The sequence below is a fragment of the Aquarana catesbeiana genome, linkage group LG01, assembly GCF_042186555.1.
Source record: "Aquarana catesbeiana isolate 2022-GZ linkage group LG01, ASM4218655v1, whole genome shotgun sequence".
Lineage (NCBI taxonomy): Eukaryota > Metazoa > Chordata > Amphibia > Anura > Ranidae > Aquarana > Aquarana catesbeiana.
In genome coordinates, this window is record NC_133324.1 from 17,060,850 (window position 1) to 17,073,200 (window position 12,351).

The window sequence follows — 12,351 nt, forward strand, 5'->3', positions numbered from 1 at the left end:
CAGGATCTAATATATCCGGGATGAATCTCCCAGTATATGGTGGCTGGCGAAACTTCAAAAATGTAAAACATTGGGCATGAATCTACCAGACAGGGGCAGCCCATCCATTAAGGGCGCACAGGCGCCGCTTTCCCTATTCATTGCCGCCGTCTCCTCCCCTATCCTTAGCCACCTCCCCTATCCATCACCGCCTCCCCCTATCAATCACCACCTCCCCTATCCATCGCCGCCTCCCCCTATCCATCGCCGCCTCCCCCTATCCATCGCCGCCTCCCCTATCCATCGCCGCCTCCCCCTATCCATCACTGCCTCCCTTATCCATCGCTGCCTTCCCTATCAATCGCCGCCTCCCCCTATTCATCGCCACCTCCCCTATCCATTGCCGCTGTCGCCTCCCCTATCCATCGCCACCTCCCCTATCCATCGCCGCCACCCCCTATCCATGTGTGCGGCCCCTTTCAGGACACCAGACCATGGATTCCAATGCGGGGTGGGTGTTTTGTTGAAGTACAGATTATAGCCAGAGGCTGTAATAGGCTTCAAAATAGGGTGGGCTCCGAGCGCAGAGCACTGCGCTATGAGCTTACCCAGGTGTGTGAGAATAGCCGCCGCCTCCCCTATCCATCGCCGCCTCCCTTATCCATCGCCACCTCCCCTATCCATCGCCACCTCCCCTATCCATCGCCGCCTCCCCTATCCATCGCCACTTCCCCTATCCGCCGCCGCTGTCTCCCCTATCCATCGCCACCGTCGCCTCCCCTATCCATCGCCGCCGTCATCAGATTGTGGTAAAGGGACAATCACAGCAGCCCTTTATTATGTGATCAGCTGTGTCCAATCACAGCTGTTCACATGTAAACAGACTTGCCGGTTATCTGCATTACTTTCTTTGCACGCTGTCTCTGTGTCAGTAAAGGAGAGCCGATATCCAGCAAGTCTGAAAGGGCACAGTGAGTACATTGTTTGCACTGATATTCAGGGTACTGATCTTCAGTGCCATTCAGTGCAGCCCCATCAGTGAAGAAGAAAAATTACTTATTTGCTAAATTTTATAACCGAAACTAAGAAAAACTTTTTTTTTTTTTTCCAAATGTTTTTTGCCTTTTTTTTTTTTTTTCATTTGTTTAGTAAATAAAAAAAAAAACCCAGCGGTGATTAACTACCACCAAAAGACAGCTCTGTCTCAAAAAAATGACAAATTTCGTATGCAGTGTAGCATGACCGCGTAATTATCATTCAAAGTGTGAGAGCGCTGAAAGCTGAAAATTGGCCTGAGCAGGAAGGGGGTAAAAGTGCCCAGTATTGAAGTGGTAAGGAGGCAGTATACAGGGTAACTCTATGTTGCGTATTCTCATCAGAGCTTTGTTCTTCCATGGACATTAGAGAAGACGACATTATTTAATCGTAACTCTTTGAATGTCAAGAACTGGTTTAGCACTTATTGGTGAAAAGAAATTTAAAAATAACTGGTTTATTCTGGTATCTTTAGTCCTTATTGGGCAGTAATGGAATTTTTGTCTTGTTTCAGGGGGGTCACGGAAGGGGTGACGCTGATGCTCCTGTCTCTGCAGACGGGTCTCCTGGAGATGCAGGTCCTGCAGAGAACCTTCCTGCTCAGCATCATCCTATTCATTGTGGTCACCTCCACCCTGCAGTCCATGATTGAGATCGCTGACCCCATCGTGCTGGCCCTCGCCGCCACCGGCAACAGGTATTACACCAGAGGCTTAACCATAACTGGGAACCCCCCTTCTTATATGCATTCAAAGTTGCAGCAAGTCAGATAGAACTCACCTTATTTCCTGGCTGCATCATTCAGCTCTTTCCTCCCCAGCCTAACTGTCCCTAGCCCACCCCTGTCATTCATGCCTGCCCATTAATTGCATTAGGACTGAGGGTTCCCGAGGGAAGTAATGAGGCAGGGGGCTGTGATGTTTATAGGAAGCTATGTACAGCACCTCTGCCGGCGCCTCCCAGCAGCCATGATCTTGGACAGTGGTTTTCAAACTGCGGCAGCCCGAGGACCAGATGTGGCCCTTTGCTTGCCTTTATCTGGCCCTTAGGGCCTCCCACTGACGCCAACAATGAGGCACCATCTCTTCCACTGACACCAACAATGAGGCACCATCCCTTCCACTGACACCAACAATGAGGCACCATCCCTTCCACTGACACCAACAATGAGGCACCATCCCTTCCACTGACACCAACAATGAGGCACCATCTCTTCCACTGACACCAACAATGAGGCACCATCCCTTCCACTGACACCAACAATGAGGCACCATCCCTTCCACTGACACCAACAATGAGGCACCATTCCTTCCACTGACACCAACAATGAGGCACTATTCCACTGACGCCAACAATGAGGCACTATTCCACTGACGCCAACAATGAGGCACCATTGCTTCCACTGACGCCAACAATGAGGCACCATTGCTTCGACTGACACCAACAATGAGGCACCATTGCTTCCACTGACACCAACAATGAGGCACCATTGCTTCCACTGACACCAACAATGAGGCACTATTCCACTGACGCCAACAATGAGGCACATTTCTTCCTTTTGGCGCCAAGGTTGGGACACGATTCCTCCCTCTGACACCAACATTGGGGTACTATTCCTCCCACTAATATTAACAATGGGGCATGATTTCTCTGATTGACACCCAGGATGGGGCAAGATTCCTCCCACTGACACCAAGGATGGGGCATGAGTCCTCCCCTCTGACAACAATGGGGCACAATTCCTCCCGCTGACACCAAATGGGGCACAATTCTTCCCACTGACACCAATGATGGGGCACTATTTCTCCCACTGATACCAATGACGGGGCACTATTCCTCCCACTCACACCAATGATGGGACACTATTCCTCCCACTGATACCAATGATGGGGCACTATTTCTCCCACTGATACCAATGATGGGGCACAATTCCTCCCCACTGACACCACCAAAGGGGTACAATTCCTCCAACTGACACCACTGATGCATGATTCCTCCTACTGACACTAAGCATGGGGCACTATTCCTCCCGCTGACACCATCAATGGGGCACAGTTTCTCCCATTGACACCAGTGATGGGGCACGATTTCTCCCACTGACACCAACAATGGGGCATTAATTCTCCCACTGACACCAATGTTGGGGCATGATTCCTCTTCCAACTTGGGGCATTTTCTACTCCCACTGCCCACAGCCCAGTCCACCTGAAGTCTGAAGGGCAGTAAACTAGCCCCTTGTTTAGAAGGTTTGGAGACCCCTGCAACATGAATGCATCTATTATAAGGTATGTAACGAAAATGGAAAATGTTTTATTTAAAAACGTCATTAGCATGGGGTAGTTGTGGGGGATACCAGGGCAGGCAAATAAACTTCAACTTTAAGCCCCAAATATTAACATTGTGGTCCTTTTGCGAGCTCTGAATCAAATCTAGGAGTAACGCTGAATTGGTTTCTGGTGCCTGAGAAGTCACCCATGGTGCTCATTGTCTGTTCTGCCCTCAGGAGTGTGTGGAAACACGTGCGGGGGCTCAGTCTGTGCCTCTTCCTTCTGGTCTTCCCCACCTTCATGGCCTACAAGATCGCCTACTTCTTCCACATGGATTTCTGGCTGCTCATCCTGGTTTCCAGCTGTCTGCTCACCTCCCTGCAGGTAACCCAGCCTTTTCTGCTTTATCTGGCACTGGGGTCGCATCAGTCCTCATCCGCTGCGGGAACATGAATGCCAAGTTGTCTACCAGTGGTTAATTTTTTTCTTAAAGGTTCCTTCTCCCTATAACTGACAACTTAGCATGGTATAGCTAATAACAGTTGGTCAGATTTAACCTGGACTTGTTCTGTAATGTTGAGGACATTTTTTTGTACCTTCTCCAAGCCACTTCTTCAGTTGTAATGAGTATCAGGAACATCCCCCAACATTTTATATCCACACACCAACACCTTCATCCAATCACCATGGAATGTGTAAGGACAGATGTCGATCCTCCAAGAATAGTGATGAGCTTGGGTTCACTTTGAACCCCAAGTTTGGCCAAACTTCATTGACCTAATATGGTCACGTAGCCACATCAAGTCAGTGATGTCGTGCCCATCACCGCCGCTTTGTGTATGAGCAGCTGCAGGGTGGGAAGTCCCCCTGCTCACAGCTGGTTGGCCCAGCAAGGACAGCTGCCTTTTGGGTCTGGAGTTGAACCCAGGCTCATCTCTATCAAAGAATGGGATGGGAGGTGCAAAAGTTGTGGAACCACCTTGTTCTAGCTCTACAATCCCATCCTTCTTGTCATTCTGCATAGGTGGTAATCCTTACGTTCACATAGCTGAAGTTGTAAATTGTTGTCCAATCCCCAAAGTGTAGAGATTTTAAAGCATTATTATACACTCTCTAGCCACTTTATTAGGTACACCTTGCTAGTACTTTCATTCTTCATGGCATAGATTCAACAAGGTGTTGGAAACATTCAGAGATTTTGCTCCATAGTGACATGATAGCATCACACAGTTGCTGCAAATTTTTTTCGGTTTCACATCCATGATGGGAATCTATTGGGTGAGATGTGGTGAGTGTGGAGGCCATTGGAGGACAGGGACCTCATTGTCCAGTGGTGAGATGATTGGAGCTTTGTGACATGGTGCATTATCCTGCTGGAAGGAGCCATCAGAAGATGGGGACACTGTAGTCATAAAGGGATGGACAGGGTCAGCAACAATACTCAGGTAGGCCGTGGTGTGTAAACTATGCTCAATTGGTACTAAGAGGCCCAAAGTGTGCCAAGAAAATATCCCCCACACCATTACACCACCACCACCAGCCTGAACCGGCAGGATGGATCCATACTTTCATGTACTTTACACAAAATTCTGACCCCACCATCTTAATGTCGCAGCTGAAATAAAGACTCGTCAGACTAGGCAATGTTTTTCCAATCTTCTATTGTCCAATTTTGGTGATCCTGTGCCAACTGTAGCCTCAGTTTCCTGTTCTTAGCTGACAGGAGTGGCACCCGGTGTGGTCTTCTGCTGCTGTAGCCCATCTGCTTCAAGATTGGATGTGTTGTGCATTCACAGATGGTATTCTGCATACCTTGGGTGTAACGAGTGGTTATTTGAGTTACTGTTGCCTTTCTATCATCTGGAACCAGTCTTCCTATTCTCCTCTGACCTCAACAAGGCATTTTCCTCCACACAACTGCCACTCACTGGATATTTTCTCTTTTTTTCCCACCATTCTCTGTAAACCCGAGAGATGGTTGTGTGTGAAAATCCCAGAAATTCTCAGATCAGCCCGTCTGCCACCAACAACCATGCCATGTTCAAAGTCACTTAAATCCCCTTTCTGCCCCATTCTGAGGCTCGGTTTGGACTTCAGCAAGTCAACTTCACCACTTCTAGATGCCTAAATGCATTGAGTTGCTGCCATGTGATTGGCTGATTTAGCAATTTGTGTTACCAAGCAATTGAACAGGTGTACCTAATAAAGTGGCCGGTGAGTGGCTATGGAAGACAAATGGTGTCAAGGGGTCCAACCCCTGTGCAGGGATGGTGCTTCCAGTTTGATGTAGATGGCCTCTTTCCCACCTCTTGAGCATTATTTGTGCTTTTCTGTCCATAATTTGCACCTCCTTGTCCTTTTTAAAAGGAAAAAAAAAGTGAGTTTTCCTCTATTTCTATTCTGGCGATTTTTGACAACAATTTACACCTTCAGCCACGTAGATCAAAGTATTAACACCTGTGCAGACCCTGACTCGAGGGATTGGGTAATAGAACTAGAAGAAGGTGGTTCCACAACTTTCACACCTCCTGTTAGGATTTAAATGAGCTGCCTTGGGGTTCGGTTTGAGCCTTCAAAGATGTTCAGATCCATTTTCTGAACTAATAGGCAGGGGGTTGTAAAAAAAAAAAAAAATAATATGAGGAGGGGGTCACTACCCTGGGGTTACATGTATTAACCACTTAACACCAAATCATGTACATAATTTGGCTTTAAGTGGTTGTACTGAGATGATGCCGGCAGCTACAGGCATCATCCCAGTATCGTTTTTTTTTTTTTTTAAGCCGACGGCAGGTTTTATGTAAAAGCCATCCGATTGGCTAATTAGCCGCTGGATTGCTTTTACAGGTGGCAGAAGGGGTCGCCACCCCCCCCCCCCCCCCCCCCCCTGGGAGCTCTCATCCTGGTGAAGAGCCCAGAATGAAAGCCGTCCGCCAGCTTTACCATAGAGATCATGGAGGACCAGAAGGTCCCTGATGATGATGTCACTTCCGGTTTCCTGGATGAAAATGGCGCCATTTTTAAATGGGGCAAAGCATCCAAACACACCAATCTTGTGCTTTTAGGGCAGAGGAAAGGTCTTGCTTGCTCTGTTGCAGTTGGTTTTGCACAGAGCAGCCCCGATCCTCCTCTTCTCTGACCCCCCCCCCCTGCTGGAGCTCCCACCCCCTTTTTCTTGCTGAGTGCCCCCCAGAGCAGGCAGTTTGCTGGGGGGGGGGGGTCACCTGGGCAGGCTTGCTCCCAAGCCACTGCTCTGTGTGTCCATTCACACACACAGAGCCACAGCTCGGCCCCGCCCCCTCTCTCTGCACATTGGCTTACTGGCTGTGATTGACAGCTCCCGCTGCTGTCTCGGCCAATGAGGAGGGAGAGTCCCCAGAGTGCCGAGGCTCTCGTGCACATCGCTGGATCACGTTGGGGGCTCAGGTAAGTATTAGGAGGGCTGCTGCACAGAGATGTGTTTTTTGCCGTCATGCGTAGAAAGGATGAAGGCACAAAAACCTTCTACGTCAATCCTAAGTGAGCTTTTAAGTGTCCGTGGTTTTTGTCACTGTCTGTGTCCCCTTTTGGCAGATTTTTTGAACCCCTCACTTCCTGTTTTGTTTGACATTCGATATATATAGACAGGAAGTGGTTATATTTTACCATTTCCTTGACACCTGTCAGGCAATAGAATGAGAAGAACTCTCCCATAGTAAGAGAAATTACATGCAGCCATCCCTGGAGTGCATGTAGACAGGCAGGGACTGTTAATACGGTGCAGGAGATCAGCAGCACTGAGATGTATCAAAAAGGCGAAAAATAATATTTAAAAAAAAATAATAAAAAAATTCCAGCTATTTAACCACTTCAGCCTTGGAAGATTTGGCTGCTCAATGACCAAGCCATTTTTTGCGGTATGGCACTGCGTCGCTTTAACTGACAATTGCGCGGTCGTGCAATGTTGTACCCAAACAAAATTGACGTCCTTTCTTTCCCACAAATAGAGCTTTATTTTGGTGGTATTTGATCACCTCTGTGTTTTTTTATTTTTTGCGCTATAAACAAAAAAAGAGCAACGATTTTGAAAAAAAACACAATATATTGTATTTTTTGCCTCAATTTTTTTTTTAAAAAAGCGAATTTTTCATCAGTTTTTAGGCCGATATGTATTCTTCTACGTATTTTTGGTAATAAAAATCGCAATAAGCGTATATTGATTGGTTTGCGCAAAAGTTATAGTATCTACAAATAGGGGAAAGATTTATGGCATTTTTATTTTTTTTTTTTTTTTTTTTTACTAGTAATGGCGGTGATCTGCGATTTTTATTGGGACTGCGACATTATGGTGGACACATCGGACACTTTTGACACATTACTGGGTCGATTGACGATTGACAGCGATCGGTGCTAGAAAAATGCACCGATTACTGGGTAAATGTCACTGGCAGGGAAGGGGTTAAACACTAGGGGGCGATCAAGGGGTTAAATGTGTTCCCTAGGAGTGTTCTAACTGTAGGGGGAGGGGAGTGACTAGAGGACAGTGATGGGTAACCTTGGCACCCCAGATGTTTTGGAAATACATTTCCCATGATGCTCAACTACACTGCAAAGTGCATGAGCTTCATATAGGAGATGAGAGATCGTGGTTCCCAGCTCGTAGGAACTCACGATCGGTCTCTCCTCTCCTCTCAGAACAGGGATTGGTGTGTTTACACACACACGTCCCTGTTCTGCCTCTCGTGCCCGCGATCGCTCGTGGCCGGCGGTCATCGCGACCGCCGGTCACGAGCATCGGCACCCCCCCGCAGTGCAGCGGGTGCGCTCGCCTGCTATTCCGCTTAAAGGGACCAACGTACAGCTACGACGATTCGCGGGATCGTGCCGACCTGCCGCAGTATAATCATGGCAGCTGGTCGGCAAATGGTTAAAGGAGTACAGCCAAAGCTCACTGTCGGCTGACGTCACAGAGATGGGCCAGGCCCGAGAAAGATGGCGACCATATGGTCAGGATCCATCCAACATGCCTGGACTGGCACCCAGCTCAGCCTCTCAGTGGGAGCCTGAGCCAGCCGCTCCCACCCCCTCCACAGCCCAGCGCTCCAGTGAGCGAGGAGGGGGCAGAGCCGAGAGCTGTGATTGACAGTCTGCAGCTCTCTGCTCAGGGAGGCTCAGCGGTGTTTGATCGCTCATTTCTCAGTCTTAGAGCCAGCGGGGGACAGATCCAGAATTGGACTGATGCTGCATCTACCTAGGTAAGTATTATTCTATAAAAAACAAACCCAACCCCCTCTTGTACTTGTGCCTTATGTTTTTGTATTGAAACAATCAAAGTTTAATAAAAGATGTCAATTATAAAAAAACAAACCCATAATTCTATGTTAATATACCGTGCTTCCGCAAACTAGTGGTCATTCAGTCTCATGTTTTTCCCACTCTGAGAGCATCGCCCCCTCACCATCCTTTTCCTCCAGGTCTTGGGCACCCTCTTCATCTACGCCCTCTTCATGATGGAGCTGTTCCTAGACAGCCGAGTGGAGCGGATGGACGAGATCATCTACGGCGTGAACGCCGTCAGCCGGGTGCTGGAGTTCCTGGTGGCGCTGTGCGTGGTGGCCTACGGGACCTGGGAGTCCATCTTCGGGGAGTGGAGCTGGATGGGCGTGTCGGTCATCATCGTCCATTCCTACTTCAACGTCTGGCTGAGGGCACAGTCTGGCTGGAAGAGCTTCCTGCTCCGCAGAGAGGCTGCCAAGAAGATCAGCCACCTGCCTAGGGCCACGGAGGAGGAGCTGAGGGCCCACAATGATGTCTGCTCCATCTGCTTCCAGGTGAGGGGAACTAGGGGGGGGGGAGCATGTGTTTTTATTTACTAAACAGGTGAGCAGCGCTTGGTGTAAAGCCTCCTGGTGCTTTTCAGTTCAGGTCTGGACCAAAGGAATAGTCCACAGGAAGGATTGCAGCACCACTGAGAAAATTTCATTTAACCACTTAAGGACCGGGCTTATTTTTCAAACTTGTTGTTTACAAGTTAAAATCATTTTTTTTTTTTTTTTTTGCTAGAAAATAACTTAGAACCCCCAAACATTTATTTGTTTATATATATATATAAAATATATATATATATATATATATATATATATTTATATATATATATATTTTTTTTTCTTCAGAAACCCAGAGAATAAAATGATGGCCATTGCAATGCTTTATGTCACACCGTATTTGCGCAGCGGCCTTACAAATGCAATTTTATTGGATAAAATACACTTTTTTTAATTAAAAAAAAAAGTAAAGTAAGCCCTTTTTTTTTTTTATATTGTGATGTTACGCAAGTAAATTTGTGGAATGGCGACAAACTTTGACCCTTAAAAATCTCCATAAGTGACGTTTAAAAATGTATACAGGCAGGTTTGCTGCCGGGAAGTACAGAGAAAGGTAAGAGCAATTGTTACTTTGCGTTGAAAGGAACGAGTTTATTTTAAAGGTTTTGGTATGCAAAAAATGTAATTTTACCCATAAGACCTACAGTGTGTCCTTTTTAATAAGAGCCAGTTCTGTGTAAACCAAGGCTTAGTATCCAGGGCACTTATATATTGACTCTCTATCTTTTAAACTTCTTCATCTGGGCATTGTAATAATATATATCTCTGTGATCCGGCAGGAGATGTCTATCGCTGTCATCACCACCTGCGGTCACTACTTTCATGGTGACTGTCTGAAGAAATGGCTGTATGTGCAGGACACCTGTCCCCTGTGTCACCAGCTGGTAAGAGCTATAGCTAGAGATGACGAGGAAGAAGAGTTTGAGGAGCCTGATTCTGATGAGAGAGGAGATGGAGGACAAGGTGGAATCCACACAGGAGAGGGTGGGATGGGATTACAAGGGGAGAACTTGGAAGAACCCCAAGCAGGAAACTATGGAGTAGAGAGGAGAACATTTGTTGGAGAGAACGGCCACGGGATAGAAGAAACTACCAGAAGAAGCCATCTGGAAATACAACAAGAAAGAGAGAATGTTCCCTACGGAGAGGTGTTAGGGGTCCTTTTAGAGGAGAGGAAGGATATTCTTTACTGGCAGTTAGAGGAGGATCACTACAGGGAAGAGCAAGAAGAGGAGGTCCTCTGTATGGAAAAACAAGAAGATGAGGTCCTCTGTGTGGAGAAACAAGAGGACGAGGTCTTCTATAGAGAGGAAGACAAACAGGAGGCCTCATGGGGTCAGGGTGATGTCCTCCATAGGGAAGAGCAGAAAAAAGGGCATACCTGTAAGAAAGAACAAATAAAAGAGAACTTTCTCAGTAGCGAGAAGGAAAAGACCATCTTCAGGGAGCACCAGGAGGTGGCCCTCTCTAGAAAAGCAGCACATGTTCTTCTCAGGAAGGAAGGCGCTGTTGACTACAGGGAGGAGCATAAAGGTGAGGTTCCTTGTAGAGAGGAGAAAAAGGTCCTTTGCAAGGAAGGCCAGGATGTAGTCCCTTTTAGGAAGACAGGTCAGGTTCTTTACAGTGGTTTAGAAGGGGTCCCCTGCAGGCTGATTCAGAAGGAAAAAGTTCCTGGTGGAAAGGAGGTGGAACCCTGTAGGAATACAGCCCAGGTTCTTTACAAAAAGATGGAAGAGGTCCCATGCAGGGAGATGCAGAAGGATGAAGTTCCTGGTGAAAAGGATAAGGTCTTCTGCAGTGAGGGAGAGGAGGTGGAACCCTGTAGAAAAGCAGTCCAGGTCAATCTCAGGGTTAAAGGAGTTGTTCACTACATGGAGGAGCAGAAAGATGAGGTTCCTTGTAGAGAGGAGACAAAGGTTCTTTGCAAGGAAGACTGGGATTTAGTCCCCTTAAGGAAGCCAGCTCAGGTCCTTTACAGTGAGTTGGAAGAGGTCACCTGCAGGGAGAAGCAGAAGGAAGAAGTTCCTGGTGGAAAGGAGAAGGTCGTCTACAGCAAGGGAGAGGAGGTGGAACCCTGTAGGAATGCAGTCCAGGTTCTTTACAGAAAGTTGGAGGAGGTCCCCTACAGGGAGGAATTCCCTTGTAGAAAAGATCAAGTCCTCTACAGGGAGGAGGGGGTGGTGCCCTGTAGAGAGCCAGCGCAATTTCCTTACAGAGAGGTGGAGGAAGGAGCAGGGGGAGACCCCTATAAGGTGGAGCAGGAGGTGGTCCCTTTCCTGGAGGCAGTACAGGATCTTTACATGGAGGCAGGGGATATGGCAGAGTTGAACCCTTATAGAAAAGAGCAGATTCTTTACAGGGAGGTGGAGAAAGTACAGGAAAACAAGGAGCAAGAAGTAGTGCCTTTTAGGGAGGTGACACATGTTCTTTACAAGGAGGCAGAGGAAGTAGCAGAAGAGAACACCTACAGGGAGCAGAAAGAGGGAGGAGTCCTTTATGGTGAAGGAACTTAATTCTGGGTGGACAAAGCTACAAGTGATTTTGTAAACTGATGCCAAAAAGAAACTGGAGAATCTGCAATGAAAAAAATGACCGGTGGCGTAAGGAAATGACCAGTGCCACTACCGGAGTCAGAGGGGAGAGCCCCGGATAAGGAGCAATGCTCTCATAATTGTGGAGAACCGCCCAGCTGAAGGACAATATGGCTTCTCGCTGACATCCTACACTGGCAGTTGAGGCTTCGAAAGACCTAAAATAAGAGACTTACTAATAAACAAGACAAAAGACTCCAGTAAGGTTCCAGTGATGATAAATATCAGGGATGTATAGTTATTTTGTTTTATAGAATCCAGTATTGACCCAAACATGTTTAACAGGAAAATAGCCATGCTCCCAGCTGGACTGGGGCCTCCAATCACCAGAGCACTGTGCCATGGTCACCTTAGAGCCATTAATTAAAAAAAAAAGAAGAAAACTTTTATGTAATAGAGTTCCTAATAACATACATGAAAACAAAGATCAGACATTGCTTCTGAAAATAAATGACTGGTATAAAATATGACTGGCTTGTAGAAAATGTAAGATTTCGGAACTTAAAACCGAACTCCTGGCAGATATTAAAAATAATCTAAAGCAAATGAAGTGTATTTTACTTACAAGTTGTCTAAGTGCATACTTTGACTTTATATCGGCCTTCTATAGTTCCC

General features: G+C 47.0%; 1 protein-coding gene across 1 annotated transcript in view; it reads left to right on the forward strand.

The window, feature by feature from the left end:
• LOC141130612 (uncharacterized) overlaps positions 1-12,282 on the forward strand; it is a 106,178-nt gene extending 93,896 nt beyond the window's left edge. Inside the window, 4 exon segments of the mRNA XM_073618152.1 lie at positions 1,529-1,711; positions 3,518-3,665; positions 8,735-9,091; positions 9,925-12,282. Of these exon segments, the coding sequence (XP_073474253.1) occupies positions 1,529-1,711; positions 3,518-3,665; positions 8,735-9,091; positions 9,925-11,658 (2,422 nt within the window). The 3' untranslated portion in view covers positions 11,659-12,282.
• The last annotated feature ends 69 nt before the right edge of the window (positions 12,283-12,351 follow it).